Genomic DNA, 23,362 nt, shown 5'->3' on the forward strand with positions numbered 1-23,362 from the left:
AGAACAGAAATAAATTCCTTGAGATTTATAAAAATATAACATTAGAACGTCACAAGTAACGTTATTTACACTGCAGAAGTTTTCCAAAAACAGCTGGGTGTAATGCACACAAAAATATTTTAACACAACTTTTTTTAAATACACAATGTCACACACGTCTTTACTCTTAGATCATTTCACCTGCAGTCTGCTGCACTGAGCGGTGGATAAGTCAGTGCAACAGACATTTTCCTGTGGAACTAGATCACCACCTGGTGGCTCATGAGGATGTCAACAAGCAGGAAAGTTTTAGACGCCACATCTGTTTGCAGGAATGCTCATGCAATTCCTTATCCCAGAATAACTTCCATGAGGCAAGTGTGAAATAAATCTTACAAGTCAAACCACTCAGCTGGTAGCTTACAAAGATACATGCTGACCAAATTTATAAGACAAACCGGTGCTGTCATAGCTGCAGAATAAGTTAAACAAGTACACTGGAGATTGGTTATTGATTTTGAATTCCCTGTCCATGTATCTGCTGGAACGACAGAGCTTGGCTTGTAGGTTGTGTGTGACACAATGCGGCCATGTTTTTGTGATATGAAGAAACCATGACTGATCAATGAACATTTAAATGCAGCAGAGAAACACCGAGTTATCAGGACAAAGGTAGAAGGACTTCTTACAGCAAAGATCATTTTTAATGGTCCCAAATTTTTCTGAACAACTAAGTGTACACTCATGTAAAAGGGGCGGGAAAAAAAAGAAAAGATATGACAAAATTCATCACATCTAGAATTCCACTCAATCTTTAATCAAGATGGGATTACAAATTCTCCAAAAAATCTGCAGTTTCAAAGGGCAAAAGGGTAAAACTAGCTCACCTACTGAGGTCTTTAAAAACCTGTTCAAGTGTGACTGAAAACGTCCTGAACATTTAAAGGCAGGTCTTCTTGTTGTCATTTACAAAAAGAAAAAAAAAAAAAAAAATAGGTGAAAGATTGAGACAAATAAGAGAAAAAAAATTGAAGAAACTGCTGGCTTTTTTCTCTTCAGAGAAAGACATCCTCTGAGGAACAACACAATGATGACATCATCAAACGACAACAAGGACAGCTCTTTGTCACATGCTGCCTCCCATCTGGTCCTATATACTAACTTAAAAGGGGACGAAAAGCAACTGACAGTGAAAGAGAAACAAGAGCAGAGGGGGAGGGGGGGTAGAAAAGGAAGAGAGGAAGTGAACTCTCAAAAGGGGAAAGGGGTGTGATTGGTGGTTCTGGGTCTGAATTGGCCGGCCCACCTGGGCCGCTGTGACGTACTTCCCTGAGTGGGGGGCAGGGGGAGGGGCAGTGAGTTATGGTCCGAGCAAATGAGCTCTGTGGGATTTCAGTCTGCATGTACATGTGTATTAGTATGTGGTCTTTTCCTCCAGTTGTCAAATGAGCAAACTCCAACCAGCGTCGTGCTGTCTGAGTCCAGTAAAGATCTATGAAGAGATCTTGATCTTCTTCATAGGTTTCTCTCATCTACTCCATTTTTCAGACACTGTTCTCATTCCTGGTCTCCTGATTGGCACTTGTATGAATAGGGCGAGTCTGAGGAGGCTTCATATTCAGGCGCAGTCCTCTCCTCTATTGGCCACCCGCTCACAATGAGGGGTGGCTTTCATTCATTCAATTTGTTTACAAGTTTGATCATTCCCGTGTACAGTCTGTGCTCTGAAAACTGTCTCAGCAGAGCACAGCTGCAAATTCATTCTTTACGAACTCAGTTTTGATTTCTTTGTAGGTGGCAGAGGGTCCTCTTTACTCTCCCCATCCTCCTCCTCCTCTTCCTCCTCCTCCTCGTCATCATCAGGATAGTCCACCAGTCCTACTAAACCTCCCTGAGGTAGACATGAGAAACAACAAAAATCCATCAATCATGTTCAGTTTAAAAAACCTCTTAAGCTTTGTTAACTTAAGATTTAATATATCACAGTCCTGATGTTGTACATCAGAAGTTAAGGTTTATTTTAGAGCTTCTGCTTTTCAAAGGGTCTCTTCCTAACTCTCCCACCTATCGTGTGTCATTGGAAGATGTTTGGTCTTACACATATCATGATAGCGCTCTGCTACTTGTTGTGAACTAAATGAATTGTAATATCTCAAAACTCAAACTGAACATTTGTATGGGATCTTAAACAATTGTTTTTGTCTTCATCGAGCATCTAAATAAAGCCTTACGCCATAAGCACAGTCCAGTGGGCATACTGGTTGTAGTGATAACTAAATGCAATTCAGAACGGGGTTGGTGTGAAAATTAACAGCATATGTGTGAAGTTTCATTGCTAAAAGCTGAAATAAATCAATTAAAAAAAACAACAACAAACATTGGAGTTGTTCACAACAGAACAGATATTTATTAAAACCAGTTTTTATTAAAGTGAGTCTGTCTATCAAAACTATTTTGGATTTTACTGGAGCTCTTTAAAAGAAAGCTTACAGGTACCTTTGTGGTTACAGTTGTGTTTGGCGGGGAACCCCGTGCCCCTGAGCCTGGAGAACCTGGTGATCCTGGTGAACCTGCATTCAGTGAGGCGGACGAAGGAGGACTGGACAGGCTGGTTTTAGTGGATCCAGAGAAGGAAAGCTTGAAACTTGGATTCTGTCTGCCTGAAAAGCTCGACTTCCCCATAACATCTTTATCATCAGTGTCTTTCACTGTAAAATGATGGAAAGATGGACAAAAATTAATTATTCCCACCAGAAAATATCTTTACAATGACGTAATGTTGTTCTCTAATGTTTAACCATCGAGTACACCACCAACGTATTCAAATACTGTAACAACCCAATGTAGGAAACCAGGAGAGGCACAAAAATAAGAAACACTGTCAAACTTACATTTCTTTCTTTCCATGAACTTGCTAATGGGTTCCATGAGGTCTTCCTCACTTTTCATCTTATCTGAAGGTGGAACAACTGCCTCACCATCCTCAAGGTCATCTTCATCTGTATTGAACCACATCTCCTCTTCATCCTCAAGCGTCCTGGCATCACGGCGGAAGCGGTGGTTTCGGAGGATAGAGCGCATGCTGCCAAAGATAATGAACAACTTGGTTATTTAAACAAACAAAAACAAAAAAAACATGTAGTCTTTTTTAAATATATCAAGTTCTCAATGAGTTATTCAAACTTAATGTGCACTACAGGCTAATTATACAACCAAACACAGGAGGAACAAAACAAATATGCAATAAACAATATAGAGCACTTTTTTTTTTTTTTTTAAAGAAACCTTGAATTTTACATGAACTTAAGATTCCCAAGAACTCCCAAGAGCAAAGAATGGGAAACAGCTGGGAAACACTGGCAATGCTGCTGCTCCAACATTCGTTTGTAATCTTGAGCGATGTGCTCAGCAGTTTCACTTTCATATTTCACCGAGCGTACCAACTGTCAGTGAGATTAGCACGTTACACAACCTGAGCAATTAGTCTGCGCCTTTTGTTGAGCTGGCGAACCTGAAGGGCTTGTTTTCATAGTTACCACAGAACAGGTCACAAAGTGAAATACATTAAAACTGCTCCCAAAACAGAAATACTTTGACATTATAGTCAAAATAAAGTCCAAGCCCAACAGAAGTATCCAAAAGAAAATATAACAGGACCTGAAATTTACTACGGGATTATGGAAATCACATTTATTATAATTATTATCGACAAACAAAGCTCTTATAAGGGAGGACATTCTAACATACAATGACAGCGGTGTGAAATACTGCGCAATGAAGGTTTGCACCCGAGCCATAAGACTAAAAGGGGGAGGAAGACTTCTGCTACAAGAGTAGCAAGCTCTGTCCTTCTCCTTCTCTAATCTCCGAGCTGCTTCTGCATTGCTACTCCCATGAGAAAACCAAACGTTGCCGCTGGATTTCCATCAATAAGATGATGCATTCACAGACTGCTGGTTAAAATGTAAATCTAACCCTACATCATCTGAAGGGAAAAACAAGAGAAGAAAAGATCAGCGGTAGCAGCAGTAGCAATGTCTTTAATGATCCAAATCCTCCAGGTCATCAGGTAGCATCGGTGCCTCCCGATTCAGCCTCCCTGGCTCACATCATATCACACTATATGTAGTGACATTAACTGCACAATTTAATGTGCAACTCTGCATTATTGGTTGATGTTGTGTCTAACACAGTAGCTGTGCAGAAAACAGGCCGGTTCAGAGGCGCATTTGCAATGTGAGGACAGAAAATGAACAAACCTCTTACAAACATCACAGCCTTAAAGCAGAAAATTACCGAGCCCACACTGACTGAAAATAAAAAAAAGACTGTCATGCATTATTAAGTTGTGGCCACAAGTTACAAACACGTAGAATGATATAATATTAACTGGTGACCACGTGATGGTTAAGCACACACTTGGAGGAATTATCATTTAATTTGATTGTATTTACATGTTGACACTATAGATTTGTCACAGTTTACTACATTGTTGATGCCTTCGTACGTCATGCCAACAATTCAGAATGTGTGCAACCAAGTTATATTTTTTTCTCTATAGATGTAAGTAAAGTAAAATTAAATGAGTTATTTATAGAGAGGTCTTTTATTTTAATCTAATTTCATTAGTCAGAATATTCTTAATTAGGAAACTCACTGAATAACACAAACCTCAACAGTCTTATGCTCATTTCAGAGACAAGCTTAATGTGAACACAAGTTATCAAAGAGATGAGTAGAAGAGTAGAAGAGACAGAATAATTTATGTAGGGAAGCACAACCAAAATGTCTTATTACAATGAAACAGCTTAGAGTCCTGAAATTACAGCCATGAATACAGTTTTTATAACAAAGCGGCAAAGACTCATGTGAGATTACACAAGAGAGAACTGTCTGAGCAACCAACTAAGAAAGAAGGAGGAGACGACAAATCAAGGTTGAGGTACATGTATGAGACTGTAAGACCTCTAGTTAGGCTCGCTGGTAATATCATGTAAATAAGCATTAAATAAACAAAAAACATACCTAAAATTGCAAAGGTAAAGCCTGGACATGTAAAGCATGAAAACTTTAAATAAGCCAATAATAATAGTAAATGATTAAAATGAAAATGATCTATATAAAATTAAAATGAACATTGGGAGGTCACTGTTGTCAGTTTAACTGGGAAGTGCTGAGGTGTGGAACGTCTTCAATCACCCCTTTTTGGGGCCATTTTGCCATGGTTTAGTGACACAACTGTTTTATACAAGTGATTAAATTATCAATGACATCCAAACATAGCCACCATGTACAAATTGCCATAAAGAAAAGGTCAGTTGTGGCGGATGTAAAACATCTGAGCAGAAGTCCATTCAGGCCGAATACAAGCTTTGCTTGGAATATCACAGTAATTACTAAAGAACTGTCATTAACATCAGCATTGCATCTTGGGTGTCTCACCTATCCAGTTTGGGGTTGTCTTGTCTCTCTCGCTGTTGTTCATACCGCAGCTTTAGGCCCTTAAATGTCTGGACGTAGTCCACATCCTCTAGAGCCTTCCAGTAGTTCTCCACTATATGAGCTGTGAGAGATTTAACATCCTCCTAGGGATAATGGGAGGCAAAAACAAAAAAAGAAAAAAACAAAACACAGGAAATGGGGAGGGAAAGTATTAAATAAGAGGCAGTTTACAATATAGGACATGACAGAAGACTTTACAAATGAAGTAGTGAGAAAAAATTATTTAAATAAATCATTTAAAAGATCAGATAACACTAGAAGTTTGACAAGTTTGTAGCAAGTAAAGTGACTGGTTTATCCTATCATAAAAAGCTGATTAATGGTTCAAACCTATACCAACAAAAAAACAAACAAAAAAAAAAAAATTAGGAGTGGAACTTTAACATGTTAATTACAATTCATTGCAAAACCATTAAACACATTTAATAAGTTGCATTCCAACAATGTGGAACGTTTGTCAGTGCACCATTTCCTGGTACAGGTTTGACAAAATATTTAGTGAGATTCCAGACCCATCTAGCGACGCCACTTAAAACAAACAACTAGCTATAAATCTAGACACTTTTTTGTGTTATTGGAAACTGATGTGAAAGCACGTAACTAGTCTTAGTCTTCCCAATGAGGAGAAGAGTAAATATCAAATTGACACTTCAACTACAGGTCAAGGTTCAGTTTTGGCCAAGCTTATTTTCCTCCTGTTTTAAATTAAGATGCAATTAAAAGCACATTTTCAGGCTTTATTTAGACATTAGTTATTTACTAAAAATCCATTTAAAAAAAAAAAACAAAAACAAAAGTTGCTTTGGAGGGAAATTATTTTTATGCAATTATGTGATTACCGAAGATTAATTAATTATAAAGCCTCTAATTTAATTAGATTACTTTTTTATTGAGTCCCACACCTAGATAAATTGTATGCTTAATAACTACATTTTCAACAATCAAAAACAGAAAGAAAAAAAAAAGCACATCATATGGGAAAAAACTTTGCCAATGAGTTCTGGGAATACTCACCACTCGAATATATTCAAACATTTCAATTATAGCTGAGTTCATGAGATTATAGCGCGAGCCGTTATTGAGGAAGGCCTTGACGACGGGTTCGAAGAGGAAGTTTCTCATGATGTAACGATTGTAGAATTCATCCTTAAGACCAACAATCCTCCGCATGAAGCGCAGGGCGCCTGTGTATAGAGAAATACAAGTCTATACAGAACTCTGAATTCCTTACTTCAAGTCGGAAATAAAACTTTAAAGGCGTTTTGATATAAGATAACAGTATGTGCCGAGCTGACTGCACAGCTGGAGGTGCAGACAAGGAAAGAAGCATGTACATATGTGCATATCATGTCTAAATTCAGTCCCAGTTCTGCTGTAATCAAAGTGATACACAGGAAGAAACTTATTTTTCCAGCTGTAGACAATGGAATAGAATGAGACTCAATCTGTCAGAAAAAAAGAGTCCTGGCATTACTTTGATTGAAGCGTAAGAGAGGAGCAACAGCTAAGACAGGGCAAGTTATAATATCCTCAAGCCCAGACAGTAGTTCATAGAGTGTAGGCTCTTTCATTTGGAACCCATTTTCTATAGGTCTGGAGGCAGAGTGCAGCATCCCCTGCATCCCATGTTAAAGCCCCTAAATGGTGCTACTTGTAGCAGGTAAAGACAGTAAAAAAATCTGTTTAAGGATAAACATGTGACTTACATAGTGCCAGGAAAGCATGCTGAGAGGCCATGAGCACGAGCACCCTCCTGAGAATATCCTTGTTGATGATGTAGTTTTTGATGTGATATGTGTGGTGCTCAACACAAAATGTTAGCAACTCCAAAATCAAGGCAAGCAACTGGGATGTTTGAAAATCATCTGCAAGAACGAGGAAAAGTAATAAGGATTTTTTTTTTTTAAATAAAACATTGAAAACATTTAAAAAATGCCCCATTTAAAAAAATAAAAATAAAAAAATAAATAAAACTTAGCAGGAAAGTAGTCAGTACCTTTGCTGGGTTTTTCTTCTGTGGTGTTGGCTAGTAGTGGAGCTGAAAGGACATGCATACAATGCTTGTAAAAAAAGCTCAGGAACTCAGTCTTTTCAGTTTTCTGAAAGGAAGAAAAAAAAAATTAAGTGTTATGCACTATTACAAGAAAAAGTCAAAGTGTCTCAATTCACCAAGTTAAATCTGCAGCAATGATTGTAATTTTATTGTAAGGGAGCCGGTTTATCTCCTCAAAAGGCCAATATGTCTGCACCAATATCTGCTGGAATACAAAAATCTTTTTCTTTACAAGGTGTTGTGTGGCGTGAACATGTAGATACCACTACTCAATGAAGACTTATTTGTATTCTTCTCCTTTATATCCTTAATGAATTCACACAGACCTGTAACTGCCGTTTCTGCTCAACACCTTTCTGATAATCCTGAATTAAGTTTACATTCGACCTTATGAGGAAACCTATCTAATTTATTTTGAAGCAGTGTGTGAACTCACATTTGCAGTTGCCAACATGTTCTCTGGATCCACCAGAGTCCGTAGCAGGCCCATCAGCTGCACAGCTCCACCAAGCTCTGGGTCTGTATCACAGATCATGTGTTCTATGATGAGATTGATGAGAAGGATGTCCTGTAAGGCCAAAAAAAAATCATTAGTTATACCCACCACTTAGAGAACGTGATACAATTTTAGGACGTTCCCATGCACACTTACATCATCATTCTGCTGAGATTCTTGCATGACAAACTCTCGTACCATGGAGGGGTTGTACTCCACCAGATAAGAAAAGATATCTGTGGCTGCCCCACGCACTTGAACATCGTCCATTCCCTGTTTGACAAAAATGAGTTAAAACAGCACAAACTTCTGTTCAAGGATATACAAAGGAATATATCCAACACCATTCACAAATCTACTGACCTGCATGCTATCAGTATGGATACTGCATAAGTGAATTACTCTTCATGATTTAATGTGCACAGTCTACACCAAATTATATTGTACAAATTCTAAGTAATGATCGACAGCTGTACAGCATGTTGCGTGTATTGCACATTAGACATCCCGTACAGCGAAGAACATAGATGAGAATCACAGAAATAGGAATCAACTGTAAAACATTCAATACAGTAGAATTTGATTATGTGGTTGTTATTCATTTTCCTCACTATTTTAAAGGTTTTTCACTGTGTCTGAGCAAAATGACGCAGAAAAGCTTGATCAGGGGTGAATATGTTTTGACTGCAGCAGCCCTAGGTCTGTCACATCACCTGCATGATTAGGATCAGGTCCTCTGCAGAGGTTCAGCAGTGGCTAACAGGTTATATAAAAAAATTAAGGAATCCAAGGCTACGCAGCTCTAGAATATAGATAACGTGTTGATATTAATAAAACCCACAAAGAAAACTGGATCCATGAATATGACTCAGAAATGGCTACAACAGTAGATTCTGCTAATTTAGTTGTGAGTGTTCCAGCGAAGGACATTACGTTCCTGTGATAGACACTGCGTTGTCTAGCAACATCAGAGCAGGAGAAATACTCCAGCTGCTCAGAGCTGGATCACAAATGTTTTCACATTCATATAAAAAAAACTGAACTTTTCAGCTGGTTGACATGTTTTCCAATGTGCTGTCTCTGTCAGAAGTGTGACATACCATCAATGTTTTGATCATAACACCATGTCTTTGCGTTATGATAGACAAAAAATAATAAATAAAAGAAGTTGCTGAGCATGACGCTATAAAACTTGGGGTGCACCCAAATTAAAAACTGCAAATGCAAAACGTTAGTCTGGAGCCCTGAGGAATAGCTAAGGAAATTAAAAAACATGCATCGAGTGTTTTGGAAAAGGAAATCAGGGCATAATTCTGATTTAGTCAATTTACTGGAAAGCACAAACCTAAATATACTCAGTGTGAAAAATCTGAATGCCAAACTGGAACATTGGGGTAATACAACTAATATCAACTATCAGTTACCTTCACATTGACCTCATATTTGCAACCTCCAAACAACAAAACAAGTCCAACCAGTCAGTCAAGACTTGTGTAACTTTGTGCATTAGGGTCTACAGATAGGAAAGATTATCACCACATCCATGAGAGCTTTCCAATTTTCAGAGAAATGACAATACCAGCATCTCACAGTCAAACTTCCACTCAGGTAAACGCCTTTATGTACAAAGCTTGTCAACAGTGATGTTACGTTGCTATAAAAGGTGGGTGTATCTTTCATGTCCATCTCATTTTTAAACTGACCTGCCCAACAAGGAATATCATTATACGGACCTAAATTTATACAAGAAGCAACAATTACTGACCCAAAAGTGCACCAGAAGTACTTTCACACATTGTCGGATCATTTCAGCTGATATACATCAAAATGTAACAAGTTCATCTTTTTTTTTTTTATATGACATTGCATAGAGTAATTAGCTCTAACCAGTCTAGTTTTAATAAAAACTTAGATTCAATAAAAACCATCATATTAATGTCATTCTGCATGACTGTAAATAAAAAAGAGCCTTGGCAAATTCATCATCAAAGACACCTTTAACAATAGCTGACTTACAAATACATTACTAGCGTTATTGAGAGTTACCAGACTTGTTTCTTCATCTCTGAAACTGGGGAGTAAATTAAATATATCTTTGTGTTCATAATGACATATCTGTTAGGTTATCTGGATGCCTGCCAGAAATAAATAACACCTTTGAATGAAAATCAGCAGTGAATGATTCCAAAATGATCCCCTTTATTCAGGTTGTGAACTCACCAGTGCACACTACACAAACTGCAGACTACCTATTCTTTGTTTTCACACAACCCGATCGGCTAAACTGTTACACCTCTTTTCCATTATGCTGTTATGTGTGAAATGTACATAAACAGGATGTCTGTGAAGGGCAACGCCCCCGCAAACAGGGAAACATCCCACTCCCGTGTTTAATTCACCTTCTCAGATACTGGTGTAAAATTGGCAATGCAACAATGTGACATTGAACTGTGTTCTTTAGAATATAAATCGCTTGTCCTAAAATGATAAAAATTCTGTTTCATATTTTCATTCAATACTTCACTAAAGAAAACAATAAAATTACATTTCTAATTCCTTCCCACAATGTCAGTGCAAACATAAGACAACGATTGTTTGTCAAAGATCGGATCATCAAGACAGATCATGAACCAGGGATCGTTTGTCACACTAATTTTATTATATTTGGGAGGATATCTGAGCTGGAATTAACCTTGTCAGCAAAAACTGCACCTTGTAACCATATGGTGTCTTGCTTGACCAAATAAAATATTCCACAGCAGCAACATCATGGTCAAACTTCACTGTTGTGTGTATTTGGACAATTTATACGATCAATTTATTTCAAAACTCTACGTCTTACGTTTAACAGCACAAACTAACTTTATATCGTCTTACTGCTGCACAAGTATATAAAACCTTGTTGGTTGTTCATAAAAACCAAATGCGTCAAGGTTTATTTGAAATTATGAAGCATTTTAAGTGTAAACCATCATAATACAAATAATAGAATTTTATCTGTTATCACAACATATTAATTATTCATGCTAACAGAGTCAAATGGGAGTCTGATTCTTTTCCAGAAGTTCTTTATGGGGTTTGTGCAGCAACTGAAAATATAACATAATGTCCACGATTTCAACTTTGAGTTTATTATGAAGGTACTGTTCTATAGACCTAAGGCAAAAGTAGCACCTGTGTCTGAGCTACTGATACCTATCTGAAAGGACTTTTCCTGTTCAAAGCCAAACATTCCTGAGCCAATAAGAACTTCAGTTTTAACTAATCACAATTTGCTTACCAGTATGACCTCTAGTGCAGGTAGAATGCCCATGTTTGACAATGTCTTGAAGAAAGCATCTCTGTTTTGAGGTTGTAATGTTTGTGAGAATGCGCAGAACTCCTTCAGGAAGTTTACCTGTAAGGAATTTTGGAAGAAAAAAAAACAGTGTATTGATTAACTAAAGGCACAGGATAAATAAAATATCAAACAGCAGCATGAAAAAACAAAAACCAGTAATACCAGTTCATGTCTTTTGTCATCATCGGTAGCCTCGTCCGTTAGCTGTGCAAAGAGGTCAGTGAGGAACTTCTCATCGTCCTGAGAGTAAAAAGTGGAGAGACAATAAAGGGGTAAGAAATAAATGACTAACATGAGGTACAAGCGGTCCTCTCACCTTTGAATCTGACAAATGTCTAATAAGACAGTTGGTCATAAAAAATAGAATAAATCTGATACCACTGAAACAAAAATAAAAAAATAAAAAACCCACACTTCAACAAAAAACATCAATATATGATTCACAAACTTAATCCATTTAAAGTTCATCTATTGAAAAAAGAACATTTTTTTCCAAAATATTTGAAGTTCACCCTCAGAAAGATCAGCCATGGATCTGTCATTTTTACAAATATTTAATGGCTAATCACCGTGCATTATAAATAAGACATAACCATCCAAATCCTAGTGTCACAAAATGATGTACACAAATAGAAAGAATAAATGAAAACTCCATTTAACTACTACTTTTTCTTTTAAACCTCAACAAGACTGTTGTACTTTAAGAGGAAAAAGGGATTTGTTTCATTGGTGTTTAAACTCAGTCGAGTGTCAAAGCATGCCCGTTTCAGTTTTCCTCCAGCACAGCATTACTGATTTACACAACACTTCTCTGTCTCTATGGAGACAGCCATACACAAACACTGCTGAATTGACATAGTACAAAAACACAAAGGTCACATGACCATAAAAGACTAACAATCAATCTCAGACTGGACAAAAGGACAGTAAAACAAATATGTAACTTCTGAACAATCCTAAAATGCCTGATATCTATTTAATTAAAAACCATTTTATATGCAAGCTTCACTGTAGTGGATTTTAATCTTATAACATGTTTGTCTATTTTAAAAAGAGTTTGTATTGATATAGACTTGCATCATCTGCTTTAAGCCTGCATTTTTCATTGAAAACATTTTGATGCACATTTTAGGAAAACTAATAAGAATCCATCACTAACAAAATCTTTACAGCAAATGTGCCTCACCTGTAGCATGCCCACAATCTCCACCTTGTTAAAGAAGATGAAGGAGTGCAGGGTGGACAGCATGTTTTCCTCAAAAACGGAGGGTGTGGGGAGCACCATGTCCTGAATATACTGCACACGATATGTCTGGTGGATTTTCTGACGCAGTTCAGGATCAGAGATGGGAATAACCTCCTTAAAGTGGGCTGTCTTAGTGAGAAATTCACGGTGCTGCCGTGGCTGTGGCAGTGATGGGTCAAACTCCAGACAACCGATGACATCCATGATGCACTCATCCGAGAACATAACCTCAAAGAGTGCAGTGCGATTCAGCAGGAAGATGCCTTTAATTATTTCATATAGATGGTGCAATCCTTCTCTGTTGTCCAAATCCTCACACATACGGAACAGTTCCAGAAGCTTCCGAATGTAGCCTTCATTCTCCACAGCCAGTGCCAGTTTCTCACGACGCAACGGTGATGGGAGCGAAGATGCCACCAGTTCAGCAAGGTCCTCCAAGCGATTCAGTTCACAAGGGGGCAATTCCAGACCTGGCGATGACATGTCATCAAAGCGCTCCTCTTCAGACTCATCCACCACATCCTGTGTGATCTCCACTGAAGGGTCCTTTCCCTGAACCTTAACAATGAGACAAATATATGGTGAAGGATATAGCTGGTTATAGAACATACTACTAAGAATACAGCAGGGATTAACTTAATAAACAAAAGACATAGACAAACATTCAGATGATAACTAGTATGGTTACCTGGCATATTTTCTCCCAGATTTCATCACATCCAGCCTTCTCCTGGAAGCTGAGTGCCAGGTCATAGTTTTCAGCCTCTGACCAAACTATCAAAGTATCCTTTGCAAAAGAAAAATAAAACAAATTTACAATAAATACACAAGAGACAGAAAAGTTATTTTCTACTCCAGTAAACTGCACCCAATACTGACCTGTTGTTTCTGGTAGGCTGTGTTTGGATTGATTTTAGACTCCAAAAGTAACGAACCTGTCAGAATAAAAGAAATAGTGAGAATATGTAAGGACGCCAAAGGGAATGTTACTGTGCATTTTCAATAAACAACTAGGTGCATCACAACTGTATTTGATGGCTGTTTTAGTTTCAGTCAACAATACAACTCATCTTCATAATGGCAAACGATATTCGTGGGTTTCTCGATTTTCCACTTACCATCACTCTCAGCTCGGACCAGTAATGAAGTGCCTTTCAATCTCTCCACATAGCCCGATGAGACGTGCCCTGTCCCACGGTCATCCCACTGTCTGTCCTCATTGAGCGTGTAGACTTTGACTCTTCGACGTGTGTCCGTCATCCTGGCAACTTGACTGTAACTGGTATTCCTGGGCCTTGTTGGGCTCTTACTGCTTCACCTAGTAACGCCACAACTTCACTTTACTTTAAACACCTGTGGTTTTCTTTAATGGAGTATCGATATATATGTTTTTCAGAAAGGTCAACCAGGATATTGGTTATTTCAAGCTGTCTCTAAGTGCAACACTTTAAGGAATATGCTCTACGTGTCCCTTGCAGATCCTGCTTTTAAAAACTATACATGTGATTAGTTTAGACGAGCTGCCTGAATACTTATCTAGCCTGGGATTTGGGCTGAGCGCAGCACAGAGACGGTACACAAACCACTGGAAAGCGCTAACGACAGTCTAATTAACATCGCGGACACTGACGATTGCATTAATAGACAAAAAGCGGACCAAGGGCATGACAAAAGTTCACGTATATAGCTGAGAGACGAGTGTTTAGAATGAACTCCACTGGTTGGATCGGTGGCTCACAAATCAGACTATCTGCTTATTAGTACAGTCTGTACGCTTGCAGGTAGCGTTAGCTATCAAACCTAACGAGCTAGCAGCTACGCTAACTGCTTACGCTCCACATAATCAATGTAAAAACAGCTTATTGAAACAAATTAGATTAGACTGTGCACCGCTAATGTTATTTCAGACTTGCGGAACACAAAAAACCGTTTTTATAGCTAAACCAGCGTATTTACTTTTCTTAAATAATGTGCCAGCTAACTAGCGTTAGCTGCTACTTCTTCCCCAAGTGTTCCGCCATGTTCTGGCTCGGGGCCGCGGAGAGACCACTCTCTCCTTACTCATTTTCAGGTATTACAGAAACATATGCAAACTAATAAACTGGAGTAGTATAGTTGCATCTAGGATGCGCTTTACATTACAATGCTATTTGCCATTCATTTCAGACGTCTTGCTTAGATAATTGCTAAGTGCCCCCCGTGAGTATTCAGCCATCTTGGGTCCCTTCACAGTCAATACGGGGTTTCCAGCACGGCAACAACAGGGCAGCCCGCCACTTTTAAAGAGACAGTACAAGGCAAACGACACACAGATGCTGCGCTTACATAAAATACAGCAACTAAATATATGACTAAAACTGTAGCTACTTGACATGGTATCAATGTTTTTGTGCATAGTTCAAAAGAAAGAGAAAAAACCCTGAAACTTGAAACGCTTAATTTAGAAAGATTCCTGCCAGATGAGGTTTGAACAGTTCCGTATTTCCAGCTCTATAATAGAAAGCTTGTAACGAAATCACTTGATGACGCGTTCTGAATTATCACTGACGCAAAATTAATATATGCATTAGTATGAGCTGAAAATCTAACCAATAACAAATGTGATAGGTCACTGAATTTGGAGCAACATTGGCCACATGCACATACTTTAAATACGGCTCACTCTTAAGAGTAACCTGAAAACAAAATATATTTTACTGACAGTTGTACAAATAAGAGTGGAGAAAAATCAGAAAGCAATCATTTATTTTTGTTGAAATCAAAGACAACAGAAAGAGGATTAAAAATTATATGCTATGCAAAACAAAGTTTACAAAAAACAGCATTTTACATCATGACATAAGGTCTATATGGCAAAAAAAAAAAAAGAGGAAATGTGAAAATGTAACTTTTCAAAATGTTTTAAATACACCACATTTACTTCAATTAGAAACATATCAGCTGCATTCACAACCCACGTGATATCCAGAAACAAAACTCTTGACATAAACATGGGATATTTGTAAAAGTGAGAATCTCTGGCAATCAGTAATTTAGTGCTTGCAGTTAATAGTCCCATTATTCATGTATCAATTCTAAATGTACAAATGAGAAAAAGTTGTCAAGCACTAATCCTGAAAAGCAATTTCGGTATATAAAGCCCAAATCTTTTCACCTCATCCCAGTTCCAAAAACTTCTCTTTCTAAATTTTTGAATAACGATAACAAAAAAAACCCTCTCTTGTTAAATTTACATTGTTGTCCTTATACACAGAACTGTACGCTGCTGTGCAATCACAGAGAAGCTTTAACTCCTTTCACGTGTTTGTAGCAGGACATCATGTCAATGTTTTTACTTTGCTGCTTGCTGTGCTTGACGTCGCAGCAGGACATATATCTTCTCCTTAATCCAGTCTTTGTTATACGGTTGGTAAGTTTGAGTATCAGCTCTGTAACTGCAATAAAAGTAAAATTATTTTTAGAGGAAGTGAACAGCACAGTCAATGCAAGGCATTATTCCACCAGTTACTTACACAAGACAGCTCAGATCCGCCAAGTCATCAATGAAGTCAAACAACTGACTGATGTCATAAGTAATGGAGGGACTGTTTGGATTCATCCTCTTGAGATGTTCTTCGTACATTTTGCAAACACCTAGAAGAGAAGTGAAGGACATGCTTACAGGCAGCAAAACAGTTTCCAAACATCCATCCATCTATTTTCTGCCACTTATCCAGACAAGTCGCTGGGGCAGCAGCATAAGCAGGGAAACCCAGACTTCCCTCTCCCCAGTCACATTAGCCAACTCTTCAGGGGGGATGCCGAGGCATAACCAGGCCAGCCGAAAGACATAATTCCTCCAGTGTGTCCAGGATTCCCCGGGGTCTCCTCCCGTAGGGACGTGCCTGGAACACCTCTCCAGGGAGGCATCCTAACCAGATGCTCGAGCCACCTCAACTGGCTCCTCTCAATGCAGACAAGCAGCTCTACTCTGTGTCCCTCTTGGATGACCAAGCTTCTCCCTCTATCTCTAAGGGAGAGTCTGGCCACCCTGCAGAGGAACCCCATTTTACCCACCTGTAATCACAATCTGGTTTTTCCAGTCACGAATCACTGCCTCTCCACAATAAACTTCAATTAAAAGATTATGATTACTTTTTTTAAATAAAACATACTTCCACATACGTACACATATGTGTACATTATATTATATATATATATATATATATATATATATATATATATATATATATATATATATTTAGATAAAAGTCCCACACTTATCATCATCACTCAGCCAGCTAATGATTAAGCAAAGGTAGGCTACAAGAAGCCGTCTCCACCCAAACACCCATACAAATCTGAAGACTTGATATTAACTGCAGTTTTCAGTGTATGAAATGAATTCTAATGAATGAATGAATGAATGGATAAATCAATGGTTCATAGTATTTAGGGGGAAATTTGTTACTTAAATAATTTTTACTCTAATATTTAGATAAGAACGGTTTATCATTAATGCATGATCAACTACACACCATGACCACTAAGGTAAAACCATGTTCCGACAGCTGACAGTCATATCAACAACCTATGGTTACAAGAGGTGAGACTAAAACAGCATCATAATTTACTGATATGAAAAAGTTTGTTCAAGACTTACCTTCCATGCACTCGTTGACTGACTCATAGTCAGCATATGTGCGGCCCTCCGGTCTCTTGGTTGGCTGAACAAGCAAAATGGTGTGCGACTGTAACATAAAATATGATCATTAAAATCAATCAATACAGTTAAGGTTGTAGCAGCACACCAAGATATCCATACCTTTTCGTTTTTCATATATGCATACACATGCTTGCATGTATGTACGTAAGTATTTTGGAAACTAGTTCTGTCATTATTATCATAGAAAAGCGCTGGTCAGATAGCAACAAACCACAATCTATCAGCAGTATCGTTTCCACGATGCAAATACTGAATTGGACTCGGATTCTAGCTAACACGGTTTCATCAATGTCATCTAGTGTTTGACACATAGATGAGGTTTAAGAACAGACCGATTATAAAATTCAATGAATGGCTACGTAAGGAATGGGACATAAAACATACACGCTTGACGAGTACCTACTGTTAGCATCGCAGCTTGTTAGCTTAGCTAGGACAGGTTTGAGCTTTTTCGGAATTATTATCTTTTTAAAGTTTGGTTACAGCCCACTTACCATGTTTGTGCTCACCGCAGACCAACTCTATTTACGGTGAAAGAACACTATAAAATGCTTCCTTTTACTTAATTCTACGTGCAGAATTTAGCTGGTTCTAGAAATTCATTCAAGGAAGTGACGACAGAGGATTTCCGGTTGTAAAAGGAAGCGCCTTCAAAATAAATAAATACATAAAACTAAAATTATATATATTCGTTCCTTTTTAATTGTAGAACCAACATGTGCACCATGGAGATAGTGTTTTCTGTAAATTTTAAAAAGAACTATTCTGATAGGCTCCAGTTTCTTTCCTAATTGGATTAAGCGGTGTTGAGAAGGAATGAATAAAAAATACTGATTACAACTTTATTGGTTAAAAATATGAATGTATTTTGTTAACCAAAGCAACGTCTACAAAGTAGTGCACTCTTAAAGTTATGAATCAAATGTTGATGAGTGAGTACAATATTTTTCTTTCAAATACAGTTGAAATGAAAAGTCCTTGGATCGCGCTTTATAGTTTTGTTTTAAACACAAAAACACTGAATAAATGCATATTACGGTTAATTAAACAAAGCCTTTAAAGCACTGGGACAGGAGACAGATACACATAAATGACAACAAAATAGTTGCAAGGTAGCCAAAACAGAACCTTTATTTTTTAGGTTCTTTATCTAATAATAATCACAAATTATTTCGTTTCAATCCTGAACTATGGACTATGAAGCAAGATTCACATATGACAATAACGAGCACAACAAAGATGTACAATGATTTTAAAAGAAAAAAAGATTGGAGAACTAGAACCAAAAGATTTATTCCAAAATACTTTCAAGAAAATTATTTTTGTTAGAGTCAAGTTTTTATTTGGAATTAAAGAATGTCAACACAATTTCCTACAGACAGATGTAAAATTACTGGGAAAAAACAAATATCGAATATCATATTAAGATGTTGGGCCATGACAAGCTGCCTGAAGCTTCTGGGCGCCCTGGCATGGCTGGAAAAGTTGGTAAAGCTCAAGTGCAATGATGGAGTATCATTTTTTCTAGAATACATTTCCCATTTTGAGCTGTACAGATTGGCAAACATGTCCATCTAAATGTAGAGTTAGTGTTTTTTTTATTTTTTATTTCAATATCCAAGTATCACATAATTTGCTTAATCAAGGTGGTTTGTCAGCTAACTCGCTTGCTGGAGACGTGAGCGCAGAGCTCTTGCTCTTGCACTGCTTCCGAGTGAACTTCTCCTTTGGTTCACCCCACGAGATGTGGATGTAGGGTTCCTCCTCACATCCCCACACTCTCTTTGACAAGCTTCCAAGGTCATAAAGTTATTGGCATTGCCATGACAGCCTCCATACCAGAACTCTGTGCATTTGCTGTTGCGAGAGTCATAAGTGAATCGCACCGTCCAAGTATCACAAGGACCCTCTTCGCGAGGCAGGGAGCACACATTGCCGGTGGATTGATCTGTAGGGAGCAATGGGTGTTGCTGCTTTAAAGAGAAAAAAGTGGACAAGTAAATGTTCATGTAAGTTTAGTAAAAGTAGAAAGATTCACAATATCAAGTAGACAAAAAGGCTATGTCAAACAATTTGCAAGGAACAAATTGAAGTAAAAAATAAATTGTGCAGCTTAGCCTGAGAGTTTTGATACACTTTTTTTAAACGTAGCTTTAACTTTTACACCTTTAGAACTGAGGCAAGGATGACACAGAAGGTGCTATGGTGCACCATTAAGTCATTTTTTTCTGTTTTTCACACCTCTATTAGGATCATGAAACTGGCTGAGATGCATGTCATTAAGTAGCTTACCATTAATGTGTACAATCAGCCATTAATATGAGATATTCAGTTACTTCAATTAGTTCAGTGAATTCAGGTGAAAAGCAGATTTGCTTCTTACTTCTGTTGTCTGATACTCAGGACATCCAGCCCTTCCAGCTCCCTGAGCTGGTGTCACTCCATCCAAACAGCAGCCAAACCTAAGAACATTTTTGGTATTAGAAACCAATCAGACAATGAACCTCTTATTATCTTGATTATTGCCATCTATAGATTTAAACAATGGGATCCACGAAGACTACCACCTGCTGCGAACACAGTCATCTTGTGAGCAGCCATGGTTCCTCGGTCCTGTTGCAAGGCTATGACCATCAGGACAGCACCCAAATCGAGACTGTGCACAGCGAGGACCCACTACAGGAGGGTAGAGGTCATGGCTACTATCTAGAAAATTAATGAGAATACAGTGAAATCAGGGTCTAGACAGTGACGACAACATCCTTTTAGACTTGTTATTTAATATTTTTAGAGACATTTTTTTTTCTTTTGCTTCTGCATATGAAACGGTTACATGGTAATTGTGATAGAGTGGGACACTCTGGAGGACTTTATTACAGTAATATTATGAATGACAATGCAAAAAGTAGCAAAACATCACTTCCAGAAACTATTCTCTCTAAAGATACCCGGGGTTCCACCTGGAGCATGAGGTACAAATCCTCTTATGGGGCTTCCACCTGCTCCTGGGTCCGGAACACTCGGAACCACTAATAAAAGAGAAATTTAATGTAAAGGGGAAAATGAGCAACAACATTAATAACACCAACAGTGATAGTCACCAATTCAACTCACTTTGTGCTCTATGGCAGGGTTGTATGTTGCATGTCTCCACGGAAGTGGGTTTGATAGCTAATCCACACCGATCATCAGGATACGGGTTCAGATCTGTATCAAAACAACTGACCATCCTCTCCCTCACACCACCACCACAGCTTCTAGAGCACTAAGGAGACAAACGGAACAGAAATGTAGAGATACTAGAAAGCTAAGCAGTGTTATTGTAGGCCAAAAGACACCAGTTCCTCACCAGTCCGTACTCTGTCACATGCCAGGAAATCTGAGTGTGACATGCAGGTCTGCGGCAGGCCTGGACAGAAGGAGGCCGTGCCAGTCCTCTACATGCCCGGTCAGGAAGATGTTCCCCAGTTGGTCCAATACAAACCACCTCTCTTGTCTGCTGTCCTTCCCCACAGGTCACAGAACACTGACAATCAAATGCAAAAACAATTTGATGTTGTTGAACATTGATTAGGATATCCTATTGAAATCCGAAGGCTTTAAAGGAAAAAAAGATGATAGATAAATAGATAGATAGATAGATAGATAGATAGGTCTTAGATTCTGTTAAATTTTGAGATTGACCTATAACAGGCACGCCAAGCGCCAGTCCTCAAGGGCCACAATGTTACAGGTTTTCCAAATATCCCTGTTCCAACACATCTGACTCTAACTAATTACTCATTGTGCAGAACTTCATTGGTTGTTGGATCCATTTAATGGAAGCCAGGTGTGCTGGAACAGGGATACACGGAGAACCTGTGGGACAGCAGCCCTCAAGGACCAACTTTGGACACCCCTGACCGAGAAGGATTGTGGAAACAGGAATATTTCAAAGGATTCTTCACACTAAGGGTGGAAATGAACTGCTTGGTGGGGATCTGTGCTCTCCAAATACTTTTACGATTCATAGCTAAAGCATAGAAGTTTCCAGCTAGAAGATACAAACCACACTGAAGCTGGAGACACTGTACTCTCGAGTACATGGATGTGTATTGCAGGTCTGCTGACTTGGTGGCCTCTGCAGGCGCTGAGCAATGCAGTGAGACTCATCCACCACACGGGGGTTTGTCGGACCCCGAGCAAAGCACTCCACAGTACGATACTGCATGCCTCCATTGCAGGTGGCAGAACACTCGCTGAAGACACCAGTCCTGTAGATGTATGTCTCTCTTGGAGGAGGTGCAAGGGGTGCAACAGAGTGAACAGAGTTGCTGTCATTATCCACACCAATAAACCCTCTGTGGGCTGTTACCTGAAAAAGACAAATTATAGAACTGGGTGAGGTTTGATCACGAAAACACAGTGAATTTAATGTTTGCATATGAATTGTGCAAGTCCTAAACATCCCGAACAGAGAAGTTATATTTGAACATTTCTGCAATGATTAAGTCCTGTCTTTTAAAGTTCCTTAATGCTCTGCTGTACAAACTTATCACCAGCTGGTAGAAATCAGAGGTTTAAGGAGAACTGCCATGTGAGACAAAGGGAAAGTAAACTCACTTCTATCTAGTCATTTAAATATGTATTAACAGTGTATGCACTGTAACCCCTAACCCTAACCTTAGGGTAGTATTTGTAGAGTAATTTGTGTTTTCATGATAAAATACTCTGAATACATGTATACAACATTCTAGATTTTTTTTTATAGAAAAACTGATTCTTGCAATAATGTTGAAAAGGGGCCCAACTCAGAATAAAATGTCCTGTCATTTAATTTGATAACAAAGGTAAAGCAGGAAGCTACATAGCTTAAGTTTAACGGCAAAAATGATCCACTCTTCTGGGGAATGCCCACATTTTCAAGTTGAATAAGTCCAGATTTGTACATGAGGTTTCTGTTGCACTGTTAAATTGATATTTTACAAAGCTTGAGACAACGAAGCTAGTAAGATTGCTACCCCAGTTGTTTGGTACTCTGGACATCCCGCTCTTCCAAATCCTTGAGCAAGTGTAACACCGTCCAAACAGCAGCCATACCTAGGAAGAAGAGGTATCTTTTACAGTGTAAAATATTTTAATGTCAGCAGTTTATTTCATGTTATATTTTAGTTTTATGGATCCAGGAAGTGTGTAACCTGCTGCGAACACAGTCATGAGGTAAGCAGCCCCGGTTTCCAGGTCCAGTTGCAGGGGTTTGGCCATCAGGACAGCAGCCGTGAGTTGACTGCACACATCGTGGGCTCATCTCTGGAGGGTACAGGCTATGTACGCTGTTTGGGTCTGGCCTTGAAGCTTAAGCAGGAAAAAATTAATAGATATGATTTCTGCACATGTTGTAGACTTGTCTCAATGTTGACCAGAACAAGATAAAAATGGAAACTTTTACCATCAACTGTAGATGTGTATATGTGGTCCTGTTTTTTAGTATTAATATAATTCTTTAGTGTTTTAGTTTTTTTTTCATGGTATCTTCTCCAATATAGGAACTTTAGCAACAACATAGTAAAGATGTAATACTGGCTTTGTGTTTGTGAGATAAAAACATGAACGGAATGAAAACATGGTGCAATTATGGTCTAGACAGCAGCAATTATGCATACTGTGCTGGAGAATTTTCTGTATGCCTTGAAAATAAATTAATCCAAAAACCATTTGTGAGTGACAACAACTATAACAACGCCAGCAGTTATTTGGTCCTCAATGCAGCAGATTACATGTTGAATAATATAGGTGGTGATTGTCTACAATTAACTGACTACACATTAATTATTTACATTTTTTGCATGTTTTTCTTTACCGTACATATTTGTATTGACTGAACACATAATCACTGCACGCTCAAGCATAAGTACAACAAAGCAAAAATAAGGAAAATATCATTTTCACAAACCGTTCTTAGATAACATACCTAAGGTTTCTCCTGGACCATGAGGTACAAATCCTCTTATGGGGCTTCCACCTGCTCCTGGGTCCTGAACACTTGGAACCACTGATAAGAA

The 23,362-nt window shown here is 38.3% G+C and overlaps 2 protein-coding genes across 3 annotated transcripts; both read right to left on the minus strand.

The window, feature by feature from the left end:
* Positions 1 to 693: 693 nt before the first annotated feature.
* smek1 (SMEK homolog 1, suppressor of mek1 (Dictyostelium)) lies at positions 694 to 14,836 on the minus strand. 2 transcript variants are annotated; one of them, XM_079256034.1, is made up of 15 exons: positions 13,735 to 14,836; positions 13,496 to 13,551; positions 13,305 to 13,403; positions 12,557 to 13,174; positions 11,533 to 11,610; positions 11,311 to 11,427; positions 8,187 to 8,303; positions 7,971 to 8,102; positions 7,478 to 7,580; positions 7,188 to 7,346; positions 6,496 to 6,665; positions 5,422 to 5,561; positions 2,871 to 3,061; positions 2,476 to 2,687; positions 694 to 1,870 (listed from the first exon to the last, which is right to left on the minus strand). In XM_079256034.1, exons 1-15 carry the CDS (start codon positions 13,874 to 13,876, stop codon positions 1,745 to 1,747), a joined length of 2,460 nt encoding a protein of 819 aa, XP_079112160.1. In that variant the 5' UTR covers positions 13,877 to 14,836; the 3' UTR covers positions 694 to 1,744. The 2 variants fall into 2 exon arrangements, with proteins under 2 accessions (XP_079112160.1, XP_079112159.1); XM_079256033.1 differs by having other exon boundaries at positions 5,422 to 5,564.
* A 527-nt stretch (positions 14,837 to 15,363) lies between these two features.
* LOC306767805 (enhancer of rudimentary homolog) lies at positions 15,364 to 17,945 on the minus strand. Its single transcript, XM_079255930.1, has 4 exons — positions 17,816 to 17,945; positions 17,259 to 17,346; positions 16,129 to 16,249; positions 15,364 to 16,050 (listed from the first exon to the last, which is right to left on the minus strand). The coding sequence occupies exons 1-4, from the start codon at positions 17,816 to 17,818 to the stop codon at positions 15,948 to 15,950; spliced, it is 315 nt and encodes a 104-aa protein (XP_079112056.1). The 5' UTR covers positions 17,819 to 17,945; the 3' UTR covers positions 15,364 to 15,947.
* Positions 17,946 to 23,362: the final 5,417 nt, after the last annotated feature.

Source organism: Telmatherina bonti (assembly GCF_933228915.1).
Source record: "Telmatherina bonti genome assembly, chromosome: 16".
Taxonomy (NCBI): Eukaryota; Metazoa; Chordata; class Actinopteri; order Atheriniformes; family Telmatherinidae; genus Telmatherina; species Telmatherina bonti.

Bases quoted from the DNA above. Each gene is read 5' to 3' on its own strand.
- smek1 (XM_079256033.1), bottom strand. From the start codon at position 13,876: ATGACGGACACACGTCGAAGAGTCAAAGTCTACACGCTCAATGAGGAC. The intron at 8,103-8,186 runs GTAAGTGTGCAT...TTGGCCTTACAG, and splicing joins AATCTCAGCAGAATGATGAT to GACATCCTTCTCATCAATCT. The intron at 3,062-5,421 runs GTGAGACACCCA...TATCTTTGGCAG, and splicing joins GACAACCCCAAACTGGATAG to CATGCGCTCTATCCTCCGAA.
- LOC306767805 (XM_079255930.1), bottom strand. The intron at 16,250-17,258 runs GTAAGTCTTGAA...CTTCTCTTCTAG, and splicing joins AGTCAACGAGTGCATGGAAG to GTGTTTGCAAAATGTACGAA. The intron at 16,051-16,128 runs GTAAGTAACTGG...CTTTTATTGCAG, and splicing joins GCGGATCTGAGCTGTCTTGT to TTACAGAGCTGATACTCAAA.